The sequence below is a fragment of the Balaenoptera physalus genome (assembly GCF_965194825.1).
Source record: "Balaenoptera physalus genome assembly, chromosome: 2".
Lineage (NCBI taxonomy): Eukaryota > Metazoa > Chordata > Mammalia > Artiodactyla > Balaenopteridae > Balaenoptera > Balaenoptera physalus.
This window is the reverse complement of record NC_138883.1, coordinates 115,247,444-115,271,689: the sequence shown is the minus strand read 5'-3', so window position 1 is coordinate 115,271,689 and position 24,246 is coordinate 115,247,444. Positions and strand designations below refer to the sequence as shown.

The 24,246-nt window shown below is 44.7% G+C and overlaps 1 protein-coding gene across 1 annotated transcript; it reads left to right on the top strand.

Moving 5' to 3' along the window:
* The first annotated feature begins 1,935 nt into the window (after nt 1-1,935).
* LARP6 (La ribonucleoprotein 6, translational regulator) lies at nt 1,936-22,837 on the top strand. Its single transcript, XM_082444126.1, has 3 exons — nt 1,936-2,631; nt 17,158-17,368; nt 21,280-22,837. The coding sequence occupies exons 1-3, from the start codon at nt 2,429-2,431 to the stop codon at nt 22,345-22,347; spliced, it is 1,482 nt and encodes a 493-aa protein (XP_082300252.1). The 5' UTR covers nt 1,936-2,428; the 3' UTR covers nt 22,348-22,837.
* The last annotated feature ends 1,409 nt before the right edge of the window (nt 22,838-24,246 follow it).

Genomic DNA, 24,246 nt, shown 5'->3' with positions numbered 1-24,246 from the left:
AGTTATTGGAGTGGTCTCCAGGGTTGAGTTTTTGCTTTAACTTAACCATAGGCCATCCTGATGCCTTGTCAATGTTTTTCCTTTTGTTTTATACTCAGAAACTATGGAAGAAAGCCATGTCCCAGTTTGAGTTTACTACAAAAATGAGCTCTCAAGATTCCAGGGAAAGCGAACAAGGCTAACTGTGGGCTGAGGTCATGATTTTGTTGAAGGAGGCTTTGCTAATCATCTCCATACTGATGCAAACTCCCTGCAATGATGCTAAACACAGGCCTGGGTGGAAGCGGCCTCATTCCCTGGCCACAGCACAGTGTAGGAAGGAGCTGGAAACCAGAAGGGGCCCTTTAAAAGGCCTGGTTCCTTCATCAGTGACACAAATGATGAGGTGTGTGGGTAGAACTAATCAAATCAAATGTGAAGTTGCCTTAAAATTTTCATGCAAATTTTGCATTTGATTCTCTCAGTGGGGCCCTGGCAGAAAGGTTTGTACTCTTGAGGGTACCCAATCCAGAACAGGAGGAGCTCAGGGCTGGATGGTGTATAACATCCTTCCTAGATCCAAAATTCCTTTATACAGAGTCAGAAATAAATAATACCAGAATCAGCATAGGTAGAAATATTTGGATCTAAGGGCATATAAATTCAATTTATTTTTTCAAAACTCCAACCAAATAAAACACCTCCGCAGATCAGATTCACCCACCAACTGCCAGTTTTCAAACTATAGGGGACTAGGAATCTATATTTTCAGAACAGTCCCCAGGGGACTCTTATGGTCAGGCAATTGGAAACCCTGATATAAGGTATGCATGAATTCTACGTAAATTAAAACCTGGTACCAATGGAGCCATTATCCTGGGTAGGGATAATAATCCCTGTAGTTTTTGCCACACAGAACAGTTTAAATGAGATGACGCATATTGTTTTGTGAATTTAGGGACTAAAATTATCAGATCAGGAGGCGTGGAGGGGCTTGCAAATCTCTCTCCTCTTGCTCTTCATTGCAGTGGTGGACCAGGTGTGTAGAGGTCCTATAACCACTGTAGCCCTGGAGGGAGGCACAGATCCTCTTGACTTCTTGCCTCTTCCTCCTAGTAGCTCAGACTCCAGGCTGTGAGCTGTTCTAGGGCAGAACACCAAGGGTCTACCTCTTCCTTTACTTACTCATTCTAGGACCTCTTCTTTCAAAAGAGAGATCTGAAAAAGAAAGGGATGCAGATTCCAGTCAAACCTTAAAACGAGGGGCTGTCCTTACTGCCCCCTTGGGTCTCTCCTGGCCCAGCTCAGGTGCTCAGAGCCCCGTGCATGGTGTTCTTTTACAAGGATGCTGATTTCCAAGACCCCATTTCTTGAGCCAAAAGGTGTTGGTCCAGGGTTCCATTCTTTTGAAGCCCTACTGTGGCAAATTAACACAACAGATTACGCAGAAGGCGCTAAATCAAGAGCGTCATGAAAGCAGATGGAAGTTTTATTCATTTCTATACCCCTGTCCCTAGTTTCTGGGTCACATTTGAAGGGTTGAGATGGAACTCAGTATAAAGCTAAATGTGAAAAGGTGGCAGGGTTTCAAGCATACTGGCATTTCAGTAGCTCCCTTTATTCATTCAACAAATATTTGGATGCTTACTATGTGCAGGGCATATTCTAAGAGGCATAGAGGGCAGTGGATTTCAAACTTTAGTGAACTTCAGCATCGCTTGGAGGGCTTGGTAAAGCACAAAGTTCTGAATCATAGCTTCTTAATCAGGAGGTCTGGGTGGGCCCTGAGAATGTGCAATTCTAACAAGTTCGCAGGTAAAGCTGGTGCTGTTGGTCTGGGGACCACACTCTGGGAACCACAAAATGAGGCACGGCAAGAGCCAAGTCCCTGACGTCACAAGACGCACAGTTTAGGGTGCTTATGCCATGGAGACCTACGGTGGAGATTTCGGTCGTCTGTGCAAGTCAGAAGGGGAGACGCGCAAGGGGCACAGAAGCCCCTTAAGCTGCTGTCTGTGCCTGCCACCCCCAGAGTCATCCACAAACTGTGAAGTCAGATGTGCCGCGCCCCTCCCCTCCTCGGGGCCGCCTGGAAAGGAGCGGGCGGGAGGAGGGAGCCCTGGCACATCACTCGGGCTTGGGCCGTGTGAGCCGCGGGCGCGCACTGTTAGGACCGGGGGGTCGGGGAATCAGTCCCGGACAGGCCTCTGAGGGAGGAGATCAGAGGAAGGCACCTTCCCGCTACGCGACCCCGTCTGCGCTGGCGCTCGGTAGGCGGTCGGTGTGGTGGCGACGGCGGCGCGGGGCGGGGCGCAGCGCCCCCCGTCCTTCCCGGGGCAGAGCCGCTCGCGTCGCCTCCGCCCCCTCGTCGCCGTAGTCCCCGCCTGGCTGGCTCGGCCTCGCGGCGCGGGGACCCGGCGGCTCCGCAGACCCGGCCGGCCCGCGAGCCATGGCCCAGCCCGGCGAGGAGGCGCTGTCCGGGCCCGAGAGCGCGGTGCAGATCCGCGTCGCCATCCAGGAGGCCGAGGACGTAGAGGAGCTGGAGGACGAGGAGGAGGAGGGGGCGGAGGCGCGGCGCTCGGGGGACCCCTCTCGGTACCTCAGCCCAGGCTGGGGCAGCGCCAGCGAGGAGGAGCCGAGCCGCGGGCACAGGTAAGCGCGGCGGCAGGGCCCTGGCCCGGGTGGGAGCCTCCGACCCCGAGTCCCGGCCGAACCCGAGTTGGGGGAGCACAACTCCGCGGGCACAGCGGGTCGTCACCACCCCCCACCGCCGGCCCGGGACGCTGCTCTGGGCCGTCCCACGGAGTCAGAACTGGCTTTTGGCGGTTGTTGGTGCCCGGGTCCGCAGCCTTTAACCCCACCAAGGCTCTCGGAACTGGCGGCGGGGATCTGAGAGGCCTGGACGTGGGCATGCTCTGGGACCCAGGGGGAAGTCCTTCCTGGACCATCCTCGCCATCTCCTCCCCAGAGGGAGACTCTCCTTCCCTGAGCTCACCCAAAGACCCTCCAAAAAGCCTAGCCCAGCCCAGCCTTCACTTCCGAAGCTGGCCCACCTCCCCATGAGAGTGGTCCCACCTAGCCTTCACTGCCATCATTTCCCTGTCTGCTTATCAGTCCAAATGGGGTTGGGGGGCCGGCCAGGCACAGCTGACACTTGCTGCTGGGGGATCCGAGGCGGAGTGATTTCACCGTGTAGAGAGCTCATTTGCCCCATTTGGGATCAGTTCAGGGCTTGCTGCTTCCTCCTCCCCTGCTGGGGGATTCCCATTTTCATGCCCCTTCTCCATCTGACTTCTAAGCTTGCATCATCATCTTGCTGGCGTTGGGTTCCTGGGTAATGGGTAGTCTAGCACAAGAAACCCCCTGTCTAACCTCGCCTCTGGGCCCTGAGCTTTATTATCAGCCAGAGAGAGACCTTACTCTTGTGTCCACTAACACCCAGGCCTTTCAGGACTGTGATTTTGTTCCTGCTGTTGAAAGGAGATGCAGTATGGAGCACGCATAGAAATAAGAGTAGGGCAGTGACAGAACTTGCAAATAATAGGAAATCCCAAGAGGCACCTATTAAGAGTCCTCTTTGCACATGCTTTGAGCTGTCAGAGCTCTGCAGGATTATTCCCTGGCGGGCATATATTTACTTCATTGGTCGAACACTCAACTCAAGGGCATGAGGATCCTGGGGCCAGAGCCATTCCCCTTCACTGCCTGACCCTTCCCTAATGGAAGAGGTGTAGATTTAAGGACCCAGAGTTTCAGGGCATTCAGATAGAGATATTCGAGCAGGAAAGTCCAGCCCAGTGGTTTAGTGCAGGAAAGCTGGGCCACAGCAGATGACATGAGAGATTAGTACATAATATCAGCACTTTACTGTAAAGTCTGATTCATTCATTCACTCAGCTGTGTGCTGAGTATTGAAAGTATAAAAATATTGAGTCACTGACATCTCACAGTCTTGAGAAGGCAGCTGCTTAATCAAATCATTTCAGAGGTCATGTAAAATAGTCCAGAGTGGCTTATTCTGCTGAATTTATTTGCCTGTAACTGTGGCAAAGAGCTGTTCCCTATCCCGGGGACTACATTTTGAGACTGTACCATTAGCAGGGATTAAAGCCCTACTTATTTCTTGGGAACCCCTATGGAGATCTAGAAGAACACAATCCTTTCTTCGGGGGTGGGGTGGTTCTTACCCCAGAGCCACCCTTCTCTCCCAGCTCCAGGGGCTGGAGTCTCATGGAGCATTCAGTCTGAAGCCTTTCCTGCTGCCCACTGGCATAGAGTTGACCCCAGAAGAATCCCTGGGGTTCTTCAGGGTGGTGGAGCTGACAGAGCCCAGCGGGCAAACATCCAGAGCACAAGGAGAGTGCAGCCAAGAACAAGAATCACGCCGTCCCCTGCTTGAGCCAGCCTGGCACAGCAGCGGCCACCACCCTGTATGGGACACTTCTGGGCTCCCAGAGCCTACAGGAGAAAGCCCAGGTTCCTAAACCCACTGGTTGAGATGGGTATCCACCCACATCGTCCCTCAGCCCATTGCTTCCTTCCCTGCCTGTTTTAACAGTTCGTGCTCCCCCAGTGCTGACCCCCACTAGGTCCCTGAACACAGGGTACTGTTTTGCGTCCACATGTCTTTGTGCTCCCACCTCAGATCCCTCTGATTAATTTCTAGTCACCTTAAAACTTCGCTGCCTCTTCCCCACCATCCTCAGTCCCTACCCCAAAGCCAAGTTTGTTTTCTCTTCTTCGTGTTGCTGTAGTACTCTGTACACACCACAATTGTAATTCTATAGTTTTGTCTCCCTCATAAGAATATGAGCTCCATGACTTCAGGGACCGAGCTTACCTTGTTTTCATTGCATCCTCAGTGCCCAGCACAGCACCTGCCACGTAGTGGGTGTTCTATAAATATTTGTTGAATGAATGTGTGTCTCTATCATAGCACTCACTCCATCAAGTTGAAATATTTGTGTGTTTCTCCTCTTCTAGACAGTGAGATCTTTGAAGGCAGAGACCTTGTCTTAATCTTCTCCATATCTCCAATACCTAGCCCAATCTCTCTAGTCTTACCCCCATCTTGCTCACTAAAAAGATGTCTTTTCTTTTATTCTCACCTTTTTAACATACAAAATTCCAGACATAAAATGTGAAAGAGTAGTAACCTGAGCATTTGTATACCTGCCATCTAGACTAAACAGTTGTTAGTATTTTGCCATATTTGTTTGATGGATATATAATGTGTGTGGTTTCCCCTGAACTATTTGAAAGTATGTTGTACGCAAGACTTATACCCTAAGTACTTCATTTTGTAGCTCTTAATAATGACATTCTCCTATAAAATCATAATACTACTACTGCAGCTAAGAAAATTAACAATAATTCCCTAATATAATCCCTAAAATAATCTAATAGTCAAGTTCCACATTCATGTTTCCCTCAATTGTCCCACATTGTATTTTACAGCTGTTTCTTTTTCACCTCAAACCAGAACCCCAGATGGAGACAATTGTCTATTATATCTCTTTAGAATCTTTTAATCTAGAGCATCCCCACTTTTTTCTTTAATGCTTTCCTATTTTAGATAAGAGCCCAGATGTCTTGTTGAATGTTTCACAGTTTGAACTGGTCTGGTTATGTTCTCATCGTCTAGCGTAACTTGCTCCTTTGTACCATGTGTTTCCCATAAACTCAAGTTAGCGCAGAAGGCTTGATTAGATTCAGTTAAACATTTTGGCAAGAACACTCTTTGGGCACTGCCATAAACTTATTGCATCACCTCAGGCAGCATCCACCATTAGTGACGCTAAATTTGACTTCTTGGTTTAGATGATCCCTCCATTGTGATTAACAAGTAACATCTGGTCTTCTTGTGAATATTCTTTCACCAACGACCTTTCACCTAATGGTGTTAGCATCCACTGATGATCTTTGCTTGAGTCAGTTCATCGGGGATTACATATTGGTGATTTTCTCATTTTATCATTCTTTGTACATTTATTAGCTGACATTCGTATGTGAAATAGAGCTTTCCCTGATCATCTGGGATTGAACAAGAGTCCCTCGTAAAGAGGCAAACAGAAATGAGCACTTCCTGCCTTTTCCCCCTCAGTTTATTTTTTTCCCCTCAGTTTATTTTTATTTTTATTTTCTTCCAGTTTTATTGAGATATAATTGACTACAGCACTATATAAGTGTAAGTTGTACAAGATAATGATCATCGTGAAACGATTATCGCAGTAAGTTTAGTGACCATCCATCATCTCATATAGAAACAAAATTAATTAAAGAAATAGAAAACAAATTTTTTTCCTTGTGATGAGAACTCTAAGGCTTTACTCTCTTAACATCTTTCATATAACATACAGCAGTATTAATTATATGTATCATGTTGCACATTGTTTCCCTAGTACTTATTTATCTTATAACTGGAAGTTTGTACCTTTTGACCACCTTCATCCAATTCACCCTCCTCTCCCCCATCCTCCGCCTCTGGTAGCCACAAATCTGATTTCTTTTTCTGACTTTGTTTGTTTGTTTTTGAAGTATAATTAACCTCCAACACTATGTTAGTTCCTGTTACACAACATAGTGATTCAATACTTCTATACACTTCAAAATGATCACCACGATAAGTCCAGTTACCATCTCTCACCATACAAAGATATTACATAATTATTGACTCTATTCCCCACACTGGACATTTCATACCCGTGACTCATTTATTTTGCAGCTGGAAGTTTGTGCCTCTTAATCTCCCTCACCCATTTGTCTCCTTCCTCTACTTCCCTGCAACCACCAGTTTGTTCTCTGTTTCTGTTTTATTATGTTTGTTCATTTGTTTTTTAGATTCCACATATAAGTGAAATCATACAGTATATGTCATTCTCTGTCTGACTTATTTCATTTAGCATAATACCTTCTAGGTCCATTCATGTTGTCGCAAATGAGAAGATTTCATTCTTTTTTATGGCTGAGTAATATTCCATTGTGTATATATATATGTGTGTGTGTATGTATATATATATATACATACACACACACACACACACCACAGCTTCTTTATCCATTCATCCATCTGTTTATGGATACTTAGGTTGCTTCCGTATCTTGGCTGTTGTAAATTATGCTGTGGTGAACATAGGGGTGGATATATCTTTTCTAATTAATATTTTCATTTTCTTCGAATAAATACCCAGGAGAGAATTGCTCGATCATATGGTAGTTCTATTTTTAATTTTTAAGGAATCTCCATACTGTTTTCCATAGTGGCTGCACCAACTTACATTCCCATCAGTGGTGCATGAGGGTTCCCTTTACTCCACATCTTTGCCAACACTTGTTATGTGTTGTCTTTTTGACAATAGCCCTAATGACAGCTGTTAGGTAATATCTTACTGTGGTTTTGATTTGCATTTCCCTGATGACTAGTGATGTTGAGCCTCTTTTCATGTGCCTGTTGGCCATCTGGATGTCTTCTTTGCTTTCTGATACTAGATATTCTAGGCTGAATTTGTACTTTTGTCATGGAATCCCTCCATTCCCACAGGAATCCCTGGTTTTTCAAATGCTAGGTGGAAGGTATTTAGAAACCAAGACCTGGAATTAAAAGTGCTAGTTTCTGGGCTTCCCTGGTGGCGCAGTGGTTGAGAATCTGCCTGCCAATGCAGGGGACACAGGTTCGAGCCCTGGCCTGGGAAGATCCCACATGCTGCGGAGCAACTGGGCCCGTGAGCCACAATTACTGAGCCTGCGCGTCTGGAGCCTGTGCTCTGCAACAAGTGAGGCCGCGATAGTGAGAGCCCCGCGCACCGCAATGAAGAGTGGCCCCCGCTCGCCGCAACTAGAGAAAGCCCTCGCACAGAAATGAAGACCCAACACAGCCATAAATAAATAAAACTATTTTTTAAAAAAAAAAAAGTGCTAATTTCTGCTGGGACATCATTTCTTTCAGGCCCTTTCAATAGACAGAGCTAAGAAATATATTAAAAAAAAATAAGTTTATGTTGATAATTCCAATTCAAATTTAACATTTCAGGGGTTTTGCCTTATTTCTTTTATTTTTATACTGAAAATCTTGATTCCTAATAACATTAACACATTTACTTATTTGCTTTGTCTTACAGTGTGTAAAAACGATTTAAAACTATAATACTAAATATTAGTATGAATGATAAAACCACTGAGCACATCTGCTCTTCATTTAACAAACAAAAACATCTAGGTTTCTTTCTCTTCGTGATTTTACAGGGCCATTGCGCAAGGCTATCTTTTCCCTGTTCTGGATGATGATAACGAAAGCTTTCATTTATTAATGCCATTTATGTGCCGTATGTGGAACTAAGTACCTTGTGTACATTATCTCTGCTCCACACCACAAACCATTATGTAGACCTGGAGAGACATCCCCTAGTTGTACTTTTCCTAGGCCCTAAGAAATATGCCAGAACAGCATGGCAGAAGACAGGATTAGAGAGGAAGGTCATGATCTCTGTAATAAATATGTAGGAAGCCATGGACCAACCAAACATAGCCTATGGCCTCTGCTAGTAGCATCCAAAATGTAGTTGTTCCCGTGATACCTTTTGCAAAGTTGGTGCATACCTATATATGTTTTCAACCTGTCCTCCTGAACCTCTATTTTTTGAATCTTCCCTCATGTTTTTATATTGCATTATCAATTTGGTTGCCTTTTTGAACCTTTTCAGATTCATTATCTTTTTCTAGAGACGAGTCAAAAGGAACTTCACACAATGGTACTGGACCCTAGTGTTTTTCATAAATGTTTTTTTCTCCTTTGTGTTCACTATCCTCCATGTTGCTGTCCATCATTTTCCTGGCCTTGGTGACCCAACCAACATATATTAGACCATCGGCAAGGATAGATGATGAGTCCAAAAATTTTTCTGTACTGAAAGTCTTAGTGAGGAGCTCAGTACTCCACCATTTTAGTTTGGGTATTTTCCTTCGTAAGGTATCATCTGATTAGCCATTCAATTAACAGCCAAAGTAGCTTGAAATTTTATGAGAAAAGCAGCCGTGGAGATCTTATCCTGCCCTTATTTCTCCAAATCATTTACAAATATAATAGATATTTCAACACTGGTCTGTGGAGCCCAATTAGCTCTTTCGAAATGTTCCCCTTATTTCTATGCTTTGTTTCCATTTCTAGCAAGTTTACAGTCATAACAAAAGAACTCATCATCACTCCCAGTTTATAATGCTTTATTTAAAGCAAAACAGTAATGCAAATGTAAAACTTTTTCACAGTCCTCTTGAAAGGCCACTAGCAACATATTCACCAGGAACCATACTTTTTCCCTAAAAGAATTCTGATAGGTGTGATTTGCCCATACAGAAACAGTTCACTTTACCTTGGTGATGCTTTTTAAATTCCTACTATGTGCAAGACTCTGGGTAGAATGAAAGAAACCAATATGAATCCTACCCTCCCAGAACTTAGAGTTCAGGGCACTAATAAGATATGCACACAAGTAGCTCTGATACAAATAGAGGCAAGTATTAGGAGAAGTTGAAATGATTTCCTTCCTGGGAGAGTTACGTTTGAGATGGGCCTTGATGTGTGACTAGGATTCGGACCTGAGAGAGAGGGGCAAGGCATTCAAGGAGATGGGAACAGCATGCACAAAGGCATAGAGTCCAGAAACCTTGTGATACGGGGAACTATAAGTCTTTTATTTGCTTGGAGCAAAGGATCTGCAAGGAAATAGAAATGCATTTGGAAGCTGGTTACAGCCAGATTCTAAGTGAATCTGAATAAAGAGCTAAGGATGTTGGATTTTATTTAATAGGAAATAGAAAACATTATTAGTATCAAAGCAGAGCAGTGGCATTTTATAGCTGTTCTTGAAAACGTGTAATAAGGCACAGAACGGAAGAGACTGTAGCCCAAAATACAACAGGAAGTGACAGGAGGTGGGAAGAAAGAACCCTAGAAAGGCTGTGGTTGGGAAATATGCAAAGGAGGCAAGAGTGAAAAGGGATGCTAATATCTGAGAGGTAATTTAAATTCTTCCTTTAGAACAATTGCCCAGCCTCTCTACCTGCCAATGAAAGGTAGTAGACAATATACCCTTTACTTCCCAGGGGAAAAAAGAAACAAGATTATTTCCTAAAGGAATTGAGTGAATTAAGTGGTGATCTAGGGCTGCTAAGGTAGAGCTGGTACCTGATATAGGGCTCCTACTTAATGGTTCCCTTCCAGTTCACTCTGAAGTGAAGCCTGCCAATTGGCATGCCCCACCCATGTATATAGAGCCACCTAAGGAAGAAAAACAATAGGAGTGTACATATTCCTAGGGAGCCCTCACAAACCACCAAGAAAAAGCAACCCAGACTTCATTCTTCAGAATGAATAACTGTGGAGCCATAGTTCCCTACTCCTTATGTGTGGGCTTCCTTCCAAGGTGTACTGTATGGAAAGGGGGAAAAAGGAGTCACTTTACAGTGGAGTCGTGTGACAAACACTACCTCAGTCAGGTGATCAGGGTCAACATCCACAATTATCAGTCATTGGATAGTATGTGCCCTTTATATGATGTGATGAGAATGGAAATTTACATCAGTGGTCCTCTTCCCAAAAACTCATATCCCCGGTCTAATCATGAAAAAAATATCAGACAAATCCCAATTGAAGGACATTCTACAATAACCTGACCAGTACTCCTCAACATTGTCAAGGTCATCAAAAACAAGGAAAGTCTGAGAAAGTGTCATAGCCAAGAGAAAAGAGGAGCCTAAAGAGACACAATGAATAAATGTAACGTGGGATGGGATCCTGAAACAGAAAAAGGCTATCAGGTAAAAACTAAGGAAATTTGAATAAAATATGGACTTTAGCTAATAATACTGTATTAATACTAGTTCATTAAGTGTCCCATACTAATGCAAGCTATTAATAATAGAAGAATTCTGGTGTGGGATATATGGGAACTCTATGCTATTTTCACAATTTTTCTGTCAATCTAAAACTATTATAAAATAAGTTTATTTTAAAAATATTTTTAAAAAGAAAAAGACGACTTCTTTACCAGCCACGTGAAGAAAATCAGTGACATGAAAATTAAATGGAAAAACTGACCCCAGAGGATACAGAGGCAACACTGTTGGAAACAGAAGAGACTGTTAAAAATTACATATACTCCAGTTAGTACCCTGAGAGAATTTAAGATAGTGTATCCACAAAATAAGAACAGGATGCTCTTAAAAAGGAACAATCTGGGGCTTCCCTGGTGGCACAGTGGTTGAGAATCTGCCTGCCAATGCAGGAGACATGGGTTCGAGCCCTGGTCTCGGAAGATCCCACATGCCGTGGAGCAACTAGGCCCGTGAGCCACAATTACTGAGCCTGCATGTCTGGAGCCTGTGCTCCACAACAAGAGAGGCCGCGATAATGAGAGGCCTGCACAGCGCGATGAAGAGTGGCCCCCACTTGCCACAACTAGAGAAAAGCCCTCACACAGAAACGAAGACCCAAAACAGCCATAAATAAATAAATAAATAAAAATTTTAAAAAAAAAGGAACAATCTGAAGACATAAAAGAATTTTTAAAGACTAAGTAATTACTGAAATTTTAAAAATTCACTGGAAAAGGTTGGAAGATAATGTCAAGGAAATCTCTTAGCATATAAATCAAAGACAAAGGCACAGACAGACAATGTGATAGAAAATAATAGGCATAGAGGATCAGTCCAAGTGGTCAGTCAACTGACAGTATTTTAAGACGAGAACTGTAATCTTAGCAAATGCCTTCTCCCTGCAGTGACCAATGTTTATATAGTAATAATAATGACCTACAACTGATTGACTTTCAGAGTTTAGTATCTTTCTATAGACAAAGCATGAAATAGTAGTTCCAGAATAGACTGTAAATATTATGAACCATGACAAAAGAAATAAAGGCACATCTGATAAAATTTGGGAAGTTGGAAATGTAAGGAGAGATGAAGGAAAAGGAGGGGTAATAATATGCACATCATATATTTTGAGGAATTGGGAAATATATTTTAATATTGGTGGAATAAGAAACAGAATTTTAAGTATATTATTTAAAAACACATAGAGAAGGCTAATAGAAAAACCAAAAATAATATAAAAATATAAAAGTTGAAAGAAGAGGCTTTTCAGTGACCCCAAATCCTTCTTTTTTATAATAGGACATCAACAAAGAATTTCAGAAATTGGCAAGTGATGCCTAGAGCTATGAACTTATTTTATAGACCTATAAGGCAACTCTCATAGGAATTAAATGGTTGAATAGAGGTTGCATCTAGGAAAGAGGAGTGGAGAGGGGGATTGTTGCTCTCTTTATAAGTTTTCTACTATTTTATTTCAGGTGGTTCTATGTATATGTATTACTTTAATTTTTAAGAATTATTTTTTGATGAGCTATTAATAGGGTCCGAGGGAGAAGTAATGAGAACAGTTGGAATGGAAAAGAGAGAACAGATGGGAGACACTGCAGAATAAAATCAGCACTTGATAACTGACTCAATGTGGGGGCAAAGAGAAGGCTGAAAAATGCATCTTAGGCTTTGAGTCTAAGCACATAGAAGAGAGTATAGGGAAAGTCATTTGTGGGACATTATGGGAGGGAAGGTAATGTGGTTATTATAGGATAGTTGTAATTGACAAAAAGTTGTCAATGTTCATATATAAAGAATATAAACTTCTTTAATGTTTGTGAAGGTTACATGGTCTTTTGTGTTCAAAGGCTATTACAAGAACCAGGAAACAGTGCAGCAGGCTCCCATATATAAAACAGGCTTTCCTGATCTTCCAAGATTCCCCTTGGGAGATGCACAGTTGCTGCTGACAGCACCCATGCAGAGGCAGGGATCCTCTGGGTGCAAGAAGCTCGCCTCTGCACTCACACAGAGGTTTTCTATTACCTCCCAGCACTACCCACCTGTTCTGGAATTTCTGGTTATTTGCTCACCAGGTGCAAATACTGACACAGAGTCACCTCCCAACACATTATGGATTATTTACTGAGCGATTGTGTGGAAAGAAGATGAGCTTCCCAGGTAGAATGTCTCTTGGTAAACAGGCCCAGGCTTTGGTCCTACCTGAGGCTGAGTTCTGCAGAAGGTGACAGCTTGATTCTGGACATATTGATATTGAAGCAGTATCAGGCTATCCACGTGGAAACGTCCAGCAGGCAGTTAGGAACTGAGGACTGGACTCAGGAGTGAGAGCAGGATGGAGGGGTAGGAGGAGAGGCAGACTTGAATCAGATGAACCAACCACTGGCTGAAGTGTAGAGGTTGCCAGGGGTAAAGAACCAAGGAAAGATCCTTGGCAAACACCTACATTTCGAAGTGGGAGGAGGAAGAAGGTCCTGAAAGGGCAGTCATATGGGAAGAAAACCCAGAAAAGAACAACTCCTATAAGCCCAGGGGGAGAATATCAAGAAGAAGGTGATCAACTGTGTCCCATCCTGCAGCCGGGGGCAAGAAAGTAAGATGGAGAAAAGGCGCCCAGATACAGCAAACGAATTCTTTGGTGGATGTCCAGACACACAGAACAAGTCTGAGGAAGGTCTGGGCAAGTCTGATTGGATGAACTTGATTTTCTTAATCAAGTCTGAGGTAGAATCATCTGCAGGGAGTAAAGTCTTCCCGTGGCTGACCTTGGGAAGAATGGGAGGATCTAGAATAGGCACTAGAGAAAGTGAGAAGTTGCATCGTCTTCCTTCCATTATGTTTAATTTGTGTGTAAGTTTACTTTTAGTGATGGCATCAACTGCTCTGGTTTGGAAGTAGGACTTACTGGTCTTTGTGTCCCTTTAATGGTCTGATCACCTGTGATATACTAGCCATTTGTAGTAAGTTAGGCCATTTTGCTTATACCTCTGAGTCCACCCAAAACTCTTCACTGGTCGTTATCACACACCTCACCCCATCCCCTGCTATTTATTGTCATCCTTGTCAGCTGGGCCCAGAATTTCCTATGCTTTCTTAGTTATTTTATCTGGTATATTCAACCTATCCGTTTTAACTACTATCTAGGGTATACACTTTCTGTAATAAAGTGAAAATTTGTGCTTTCCATCTGGCATTTTCTTTTTCATTTCATTGATTTTCCCACTGACACTTTTCCTTTGGCGTGTTTTGAGCACCTCTTTTCTCAGTGTAGTGTTACTGTCCTAGTATTTGGCTGTAAGTAGTAGAAAACCCAACTAACAGTGAATTAAACAAATAGGATTTTATCTTTCTCATGTAATAATCATAATTCTGCAAGTATGTAGTTATAGTAGTTGGTTCAGCAACTCAGTAATATCAGAACCAATAATGTCAATAAATTAGGCCAAGCTGATTCTCCTGACCTTTTCCTTATGGTAGTAGAATAGCTGCTACAGCTCCAACCATTACATCCACACTCAAAACAGATAAAAGGGGAAGGGGCAAGGCCAAGGCCAAGAGATTTTCACTTGTATGTTATTGGCCATAACATGACAAATGGCTACCACCTGTAAGAGAGACTGGGAAAGTGAGCATTTAGTTTTTATAACCTCCATAGTAAAGGAGGGCAAGTGAGAAAGAGTTTGCTATTAGATGCTGGGTGAGTCAGACTGGTGTCTGCCACAGCTATCTTTTAGGGACTTCTAAAATATTCAGCTTATCTACTGTTTAAGTTGCACTTGACCTGTTATATCTAGTGGGCTGCCTTAACATATTCCCTTAGTTTATCATCCCATTTTTAAAAAGCCTTTTTAAGAAACATACTTTTAAAGTTAGTCTCTTAGACTGTTTTTTTCCTTTAGTACATACACATTTGTCTTGTGACATCAGTAAGGTATTTTAAAAACCATTTCCAGACTCTCTACAGGCAAATAACTAAAACTCTTCATTTTTAAAATCTACAAGTGCCTGTATTTTATGCTAAATATAATTTCTGAACTTGAAAAATTGTGAGATAGATTTAGTTTTTTTTCTCCTGCCAGAATATTTGATTTTTTTTCTCATTTTGACTCTTATACAATTGCTTTTTTTTTAAAGGTTGTGAGCCAGTGAACATTTTGCTGGAGTTGAAGAACGTAAATGTATGTGCCTTTTCCGGCTTTAAACTGTCACATTCATAGGTTCTTTTACTTTATGAGCCCTTTTTTTTAAATTGGTTATTTATATGAACTCTCTGAGCCCTCTTGGGAGCCTGGCAAGTTCTCCCAACAGAGTGGAAGTACCTTGGATGCTTTAGGAAGACTAGGATGCTTTAGGGGGATTAGGTTTGTGCATCTGTCCCAAGAGATGCTCTTTCTGCTTGGAACATGTTGATGAAAGCTCTGAGTCTGATAGTCAATGTTATTAGACATCAAACTGCCACAAAGGAAAGTAGTTCTTTTTCTTTTCTCTGGAAGTAATTTTTAACCAATACTTTTTATTGAATAATAAATATAGTATTTATATAATACATAATCTGGTAATTAAATATACAAAAGGGAACTCACCTTTGATAACTTCTAATAATGGTGTCAACTATGATGTGGATAATCACAAATTCCTTAAATATTTATGGTTTTGAGGATATTTATAATCTCTTCATGAAAGATTGGCCTTCCTAAAGAAGCTTTGCCCAGGATTTCTTTGCCTTGTTCTCATGTCCTAGTATTCTCGGAGAGAGGGAGAGGAAGTATGTCCAGTTGGAGCTGCTGGGGGGCAGGGGGGTTCATTTAGAAGGGCCCCAGTGAATGAGACTGTTTCCAGATTTCCGGCAGTGTCCCAACAAAATGTGGAAGGTATCATGTGTGCTGACTTTGGAGACAGAAAATTTGAGTTTGAAACCTATATCTGCCCCTTATGACTGAACAAATGAGTGTGTCTATCACTTACTGAACCCTGAGGGTATGTCAGGTACTCTTCTAGATATTTCCATGAATTAATTAATCTTCACACAAGTCTATCAAGAAAGTGACTATCATGAGTCCCAATTGATAGCTAATGGAACTGAAGTATGGCAGGGAAGTTCCTTGCCTAAGGTGACTCAGCTAATAAATGGTGGTGTCAGGATTCAAACCCAGGCAGCCTAACTCTAGAACCAGGACTCTTAGTTACTCTGCTAAACTATCTTCTACAAATCGGGATTTGTGGGGAGGGGAGAATAGGAGTATGTGTGAAAAACATCTTGTCAATGGCAGAGCAACATAAATGTTAATAGAGGGTGTTGTTTTTCTTTTTTAATGATCTTCTGTTCTTGTTAAAAATGAAAGCTTGACCCATTGACAGATGAATGGATAAAGAAGAAGTGATACATATATACGATGGAATATTACTCAGCCATAAAAAGGAACGAAATTGGGTCATTTGTAGAGACGCGGATAGATCTAGAGACTGCCATACAGAGTGAAGTAAGTCAGAAAGAGAAAAACAAATATCATATATTAACACATATATGTGGAGCCTAGAAAAATGGTACAGATGAACCAGTTTGCAGGGCAGAAATAGAGACACAGATGAAGAGAACAAACGTATGGACACCAAGGGGGGAAAGTGGCAGTGGGGGCGGTGGTGGTGTGATGAATTGGGAGATTGGGATTGACATGTATACACTGATGTGTATAAAATGGATGACTAATAAGAACCTGCTGTATAAAAAAATAAATTAAGTTAAATTTTAAAAAAATGAAAGCTTGATTTCTTAGCTAGTTGGGGGCAAAAATCTCTCCCCTTGTGGCCATGTGATTCTCACTTCTGAGGAGCCCAGTTCAGATGTGACCCATTACAGGTTCCTAGGGCTGCTGTAACAAAGTGCCATAAACTGGGCGGCTTAGAACAGCAGAAATTTATTGCTTCACAGTCCTGGAGGCTGGAAGTCCAAGATCAGGATGTCAGCAGGGGCTTGCTCCCTCTTGAGGTGCTAGGGAAGGGTCTGTTCCAGGCCTGTCCCCTAACTTCTGATGGTTTGCCGGCTGGCAATCTTAGACATTCCTTGACCTCTGCCGCATCACCCCGACCTCTGCCTTCATCTTCACGTGATGTTCTCCCTGTGTGCGCGTGGATTAGGGCCCACCCTACTCTGGGGTGACTTCATCTTTAACTAATGACATTTGCAAGACCTTTTTTCCGAATACCATCACACTCTGACATATGGGGGGGCGGGACTTCAACATACGAAACTTGGGGGCTACGGTTCAACCCCTAACACCTCATGTCCCCTTCTGGTCTCAGTGGCACCACGACAAGTGGGGGCGAGAACGAGCGTGAGGACCTGGAGCAGGAGTGGCAGCCCCCGGACGAGGAGTTAATCAAGAAACTGGTGGATCAGATCGAATTCTACTTTTCTGATGAAAACCTGGAGAAGGACGCCTTCCTGCTGAAGCACGTGAGGAGGAACAAGCTGGGGTATGTGAGTGTCAAGCTACTCACATCCTTCAAAAAGGTGAGGCTTCGTTCTCAGAAGCCGCTTTGAGGATTTCAGAGGCACTTTGGGTTGTGGTTCTCAATATTTTTTACCCCCTTGAAAGCTGATGACTAACAACTTTTTATTTCCTCCTAACCCTGAAAAAGGGAAAAATGATCAAGAGAAGGGATTTAGGATCATTATTAAGGATATCCTCCCACTCTATTAAAAGAGTCCTGGGTGTTGGGACAAGTCTCAGCTGGTGGCAGTTATGAAATGACATTACTTGTTCTTAGCAAAGTTCAGGCACTCTTGCCGGGCAGGTGGGTGGCCAGGAGGATGCTGTGCCAGGACAGGGGGCTCAGTGACCTGGAGAGACACTGACCAGGCCTAGAATTATCTGAAATCTAAGCTTTTCATTTGCTGAGTTGAATAAATAAGAGGAGGAAGGAGCTCTGGGAGATGAGCCTCCTCCAAGACACCAGCCGCCTTTGCTGTGTTATGCCAACATCCTCATCTATAGGATGGAGATGTAGGATATCTACTGCATGTCTCTGCTGTATAGATCCAGCAACTGGGTTGTGAATTCCCTGCTTCTCGAAGAGTTAACAGGCCGGTTGGAGTAAGAACTCTGTGTCTCCCTTGGGGGAAGTGTATTTACTAGAATGGAAAAGCCCACGTGGCCTGTTGCATAACGGGATGTGTAACGAGTGGGTCCCAGCCAAGTTGCCTGTGTGCTTTGTCAGAGAGCGCTGGAGGAGAGCTTTCCTCCTGGAGCTCTTCTCTGCCTCGCCCGCTGGAATGCTCTGCCCTCTTCTCTTGATTTCTTTCCTTTATTCGTTCATCAAACATATTTGCTCTGTATGCTGAGTGCTGTGTTAGGCACAGGATATACAAAATGAACATGGCATTCCCCCCTGCCCTGGCAAAGTCCAATAAGGGACACAGACCAGTGAAGGATCACAATATGACCATCAACAGTACTGCAATAGAAAGAACAGAGTACTGTTTAGAGCTAACTGATCAGAGCAACTAACCCTGCCTGGAGAATTGAGAAGTCTTCCCAGAAACAGTGACATTGAAATAGGATCTTGAAGGATGAGTAGGAGTTTTCAAGGTACAGGAGAAGGGAAAGGGCATTTCGTGTTGTAGAGGAAAAACCTACTCTTCTTCCTCACAATACTTCTGCCACCAGATGTGGGGGAGGTTTTTGCCCATACCAAGCAATTCTGCGACACCCAGCTGGGTGTCCTACAGTTTAACCCAATTCTGACCCTGTCTACCTGCGGATAACATCAGGTCCCTACAGGTTAAGGGTTCTGCACCACACTTCAGATGCCAATCACAAGTAGTACGTCCCCAGGGATCCACAGCTTCTGTCTGACTTGGCTACAAATCAGAGGTTCCCATGACCTCCGCCCCCTTGGATTCGATTATTTGCTACAGCTGTTCACAGAACTCAGGAAAAGACTTAATTAGATTTACCAGTTGATTAAAGGATATGATAAAGGATACAGAGGAACCACCTGATGCAGAGATGCATAGGGCAAGGTCTGGGAGGGTCCCAAGTGCGGGAGCTTCTGTCCCCATGAGGTTGGGGTGTGACACCTTCCTTAGGCTGTGTTCACCAACCTAGAAGCTCTTCGAACCCTGTACTTTAGGGATTTTTATGGCGTCTTTGTCATATAGAATGATGAATTATTATTATAATAATTATTATATTATAATAATAATATGGATATTATTATATCCATTTCCTGCCCCTCTCCCCTTTCTGGAGAATGTCAGGGCTAAAGGTTCCAAGCTTCAGATCATGGCTGGTCCCATCCAGGGGCCCAGCCAGAGTCGCCTCATTAGAGCAAAAGATGCTCCTTGTGCTCTTATCGCTCAGGAACTTACCGAGGTTTCAGGAACTCAGTGCCAGTAACTGATGAAGTTTGGATGAAGACCAAATATATATATTTCTTTGTATAAATCACAGTATCACACATGTCCAGAGAACAGTGAGCAAGCCCTCACATGAAAGTGCTGGTGGGGGAACCCAAAATGGAGCAGCGAGTGGAATCATCCTGTACAGTCCTTTATTCCTCCCCAGGGACCCTACGAGTGAGCCTAATTTTCTTTCCTTTTTAAGTTGCCCCTTACTGGATCTATTTAGGAGAATTCTCTGTTGAAAACTGGCTGCAGAGTAGACACAGACTCCCCAACACCTCCAAGATGACAGCAAAGACCCTTTTCATTCTAAAGCGTTTCCTGCTAATCATAATAGGAAACATATATGACCAGGGCCACCACAAAGTTTTGGAAAATCTTACCAAGTTCTAGTAATTGCACAAAGATGGCAGCTCTCTGGTTCCTCTTCCTAGGGGGTGCCTGGACACTCCTTCCCCAGGCTCACAGACCCAGGCCTGGGATGCTCAGACCTAACGGAGATTCCCAGTGGCCCTGACTCCTGGCTCTGGGCGGAGGGTACTGGGTCCCGCTTCTCTCTGGATTGGCCATGGCCTTCCAGCAGCTTCTCCGGCCCTCTGAGCACGGCCACCCTGGCCTTCCCCCGGCACTCCTTGCCCAGTCTTCCCCTCCTCTCCTGAGTTCTCCCTCCCTGACTGGCAATGGAGAAGACTCTCTCCCCCCATGTTTCACCCCCACAGAGCCATTGTCCTGTGGTCATCTTCTTCACCCTTTCTGGATCCCTCATTGACCCTGTCCACCTGCAGTCCAGCTGTTTGCCTGGACCTGCTTCTCTCTGCCCTTGGCTCATGCCACGGTGATCAACCCATTGATTCTGTGTGTAGGTGACTTGTGATTCCCATACCCTAAGCCCCAGTCTGGGCTGTTTCACCCAGAGGCCACAGGCTAGAGTGGAGAGTGCCCTCTCTCCAGGAGCCTGCCGGTACTACTCAGAGCTCTGCCAGGGCTCCCCCAACCTGGCCCTGTTTGGGAGCCCTCCCTTCTGAGTTCCGGGAAGTTCCTGTTTGTGTCAGGGCGCCTCTGCAGAGCAGCTGCGCTGGCTCCGGGTGATCTCGCCATTCCTGGCTCAGGTTACCCACCCACCTGCACCATTTCTTCGGGATGACTCATTCTCCATGGCATTCCCTTCACCAGAAGTGGGCCTCTCGAAAATTACTGTTTTACAGTATAAATATAGCTTCCATGCGCTGCAACATTGATACGCACAATTTCCACCAAAGGAGGAGGAGTGAGGGACCATTTCCTCATTCTCCTTGACACCCAAGTTGCATTTAATTCCAAGTTGAAACAGCCCACATCATCTTCAGGAGATATTGAAAGATCTTTTGGCACCTTCTGTGTCTTGAATGCAGAAATGTGGAAGCACCACTTCAGAGAAGGATTTGAATGTTAAAATCTCCAGATCCTGTCAAAATGGTAGCATGTCATATTTGAAATAATGATAACACATAATATTTGTTGAGTACTCACTGTGAGCTGGACACTGTCCTAAGTTTTATATATGTAAAATGTGTGTCTGGGGGTAGATGTGTATATATTTCTTTATTCATTTAATCCTCATGATAGTTCTATGAGGTAGACACTATTAATGTCTTCATTATACAGATGAGGAAGTTGAGGTACTGAGGGACTGAATAACTCTTCAGGTCTTAATGTCAGTTAGAGGTGGCCCCTGGATTTGTGTTTCCAACAGCCTTGTTCCAGAACCTGCGGGTTTAACCTTTAAACCTGCACAGAATAGAATATTTCCATACCTCGGAAAGATCTGTTGGACAGCCCTGTTCTAAACCGTGCTGCCTTGTTTGTAACTGTAGAAAGTGTATTCGTTCACTCACTAGGTTTTTGAGTGCCTGCACACACCAGGTATAATTCTAGATACTGATGTTCCAGGGGTAAGGAAAGGAGGGAGGGAGATTATAGAGGACACCAGGAGGACATGGACAGTACGTACTGTTTCTGATTTGCTCTGTGTTCTTCAGGTGAAACACCTTACACGGGACTGGAGAACCACAGCGCATGCCTTGAAGTACTCAGTGACCCTCGAGTTGAATGAGGACCACCGGAAGGTGAGGAGGACCACCCCTGTCCCACTCTTCCCCAACGAGAACCTCCCCAGCAAGATGCTCCTGGTCTATGACCTCTACCTGTCCCCCAAGCTGTGGGCCCTGGCCACCCCCCAGAAGAATGGAAGGGTGCAGGAGAAGGTGATGGAACACCTGCTCAAGCTCTTCGGGACCTTTGGAGTCATCTCGTCAGTGCGAATCCTCAAACCCGGGAGAGAGCTGCCCCCCGATATCCGAAGGATCAGCAGCCGGTACAGCCAGGTGGGGACCCAAGAGTGCGCCATTGTGGAGTTCGAGGAGGTGGAAGCGGCCATCAAAGCCCATGAGTTCATGATCACAGAATCTCAGGGCCGGGAGAGCATGAAAGCTGTCCTGATTGGTATGAAGCCACCCAAAAAGAAACCATCCAAAGAGAAGAACCAGGACGAAGAGCCCACTTCGAGCATCCACCTGAACAAGTCCCTAAACAGGAGAGTTGAGGAGCTTCAGTACGTGGGGGATGAGTCTTCCACCAACAGCTCCTCCGACCCCGAGAGCAATCCCACATCCCCTATGGCTGGCCGGCGACCTGCAGTCACCAACAAGCTCAGCCCTTCTGGCCACCAGAATCTCTTTCTGAGCCCGAATGCCTCCCCGTGCTCAAGTCCTTGGAGCAGCCCCTTGGCTCAACGAAAAGGCGTTTCCAGAAAATCCCCACTGGCCGAAGAAGGTAGGCCGAACTCCAGCGCCAGTCCTGAGAGCTTTCGCAAGTGCACGGATTATTCCTCGGACAGCAGCGTCACTCCCTCTGGCAGCCCCTGGGTTCGGAGGCGCCGCCAGGCTGAGATGGGGACGCAGGAGAAGAGCCCCAGAGCGAGTCCCCTGCTCTCTCGGAAGATGCAGACTGCAGATGGGCTGCCTGTGGGGGTGCTGAGGTTGCCCAGAGGCCCGGACAACACCAGAGGATTCCACAGTGGACACGAGAGGAGCAGGGCCTGTGTATAAATACCTTCTACTTTTAATACCAGCTCCATTGAAAACCTCCTGTGTTTTCAAGGTTCTGACAAATAACCTGGCATGACATAGAGTGAAATTAAGTCCCTTTGAAAGATTTTGTATACGTGTAGACCTCTTAATTTATATGTTTGTAATATATATGAATTGCCTGGTATGCTCTGGTTTTAAGACCCTCTTCTAGTTCAGAGCACCCATTCCTCCCAGCATGACCATTATTTTGATGATGCCCAACGTGTGTGAATGGCTCTGCAGGGCTGTGGGACAGAGGCTGCCCAGAGAGGGCCTGGCAGTGGGTCTCTTCTTCGTGGCAGGGTTCTTCTCTCCAGTGACTGAGCCATCCTCAGTTGGCCATGCAAGGGCTTCTTGAAAGCCCAGAGGAGTTCTGTTCTACAGCAGCAACTAGTTAAGCCAGTAGCATGGTGTTTTATACGACCAAATGTATGCTTCCTGTCAAGTGAATAAATAATAAAACACCTAACTGGGAGTGCTGGCTCTGAACCCATAGACTGTGCCTGACAAAATCTGTGTGCATCTGACAAGGCTGTGGGTGGTGTCATGAGGCACTGAGGAGCTTAACAGGGACACATTTCTTGAGTGTGCCCCAGGGCTCTCCTTGGGGCTCCCGGCAGCCTGAGAGGTCAGCAGAGTTTGTGCAGATGTTAGAGCACCACAGTCTTTCATCACAATGAATCGTACCAAACAAAGGCAGCTTAGTATAGACCAAGTTCTCTAGACGTGGTCCCCGGGCCAGCAGCATTGACACCATCTGGGAACTTGTTAGGAATGCAAATTCTCAGGCCCTACGTCAGCTGACTGAGTCAAAAACTCTGGGAGAAGGGCCTGGAATCTGGATTTTAAGCAAGCCCTCCAGGTGATTCTGATGCACTCTAGAATCTGAGAGCCACTGGTATGGACAATGGTTGTGGGACTTGAGGTCAGACAGTTTGACTCCCATATCCCCAGCTTACTAGTGCTGTGACCTTAAGAGAGTTACCCGCCCGCCTTGGCCTCGTCGTATCCCTGTGAAGTGCTTTGCCTTGATGTCAGTGTCTGAGATGCAGCTGGCCCTGCATCAGTGTTAGCTCCTTTTCAGTGGAAGCTGCCTGGGTGGAGCAGAAAGGGTACTGGCCTAGATTCCAGGGTTGGCTTATCCACTTGAACCTTGGGGGATTTTAGGCAAGTCACGTTTAATGGGATTCGTTAATAACTATTGAACAGTGATTGGCTGCCAGGGACTATGCTAAGAGTTTTCCATGCATTATCTCGTTTAGTCCTCCCAACCACCACCCAAGAAAGGTTCCCATGTTATTTCTGTTTCACACTGGAAGAAACAGAAGCTTTGTGTGGGTAACTAAGTTGTCCAAGGTTTACGAGCTAGATGACTGGTGGAGCTTGAACCTGGCAGTCTGGCTCTGGATCCCACACTCTGAACACCAGATGGGTCTCAGAATGTGGAACCTCACCATCCAAAAAGAAGAAACCCCAAATGGCGCTAATATTTATTCAGCACCTTCTATGTGCTAGGCATTTGGCTAGACACATCCTCTCATTTATCCTCTTAGTGTCCCTGTGAGGTATTATTGTACCAGTTTTACTCATGAAGCTGCTGAGGTAGGATAATACCTCAGGCCATTGTGAAAACGGGAAAAGAGAGTTTTGTTTTGTTTTGTTTTAATTAATTAATTTATTTATTTATTTTTGGCTGTGTTGGGTCTTTGTTTCTGTGCGAGGGCTTTCTCTAGTTGTGGCGAGCGGGGGCCACTCTTCATCGCGGTGCGCGGGCCTCTCACTATCGCGGCCTCTCTTGTTGCGGAGCACGGACTCCAGGCGCGCAGGCTCAGTAATTGTGGCTCACGGGCCCAGTTGCTCCGCGGCATGTGGAATCTT

What these genes read in the sequence shown, in the direction of transcription:
- LARP6 (XM_082444126.1), top strand. Translation starts at nt 2,429, where the DNA reads ATGGCCCAGCCCGGCGAGGAGGCGCTGTCCGGGCCCGAGAGCGCGGTG. An exon ending in GAGCCGAGCCGCGGGCACAG is followed by an intron (nt 2,632 to 17,157) that starts GTAAGCGCGGCG and finishes TTCTGGTCTCAG; the next exon opens with TGGCACCACGACAAGTGGGG. An exon ending in TACTCACATCCTTCAAAAAG is followed by an intron (nt 17,369 to 21,279) that starts GTGAGGCTTCGT and finishes TGTGTTCTTCAG; the next exon opens with GTGAAACACCTTACACGGGA.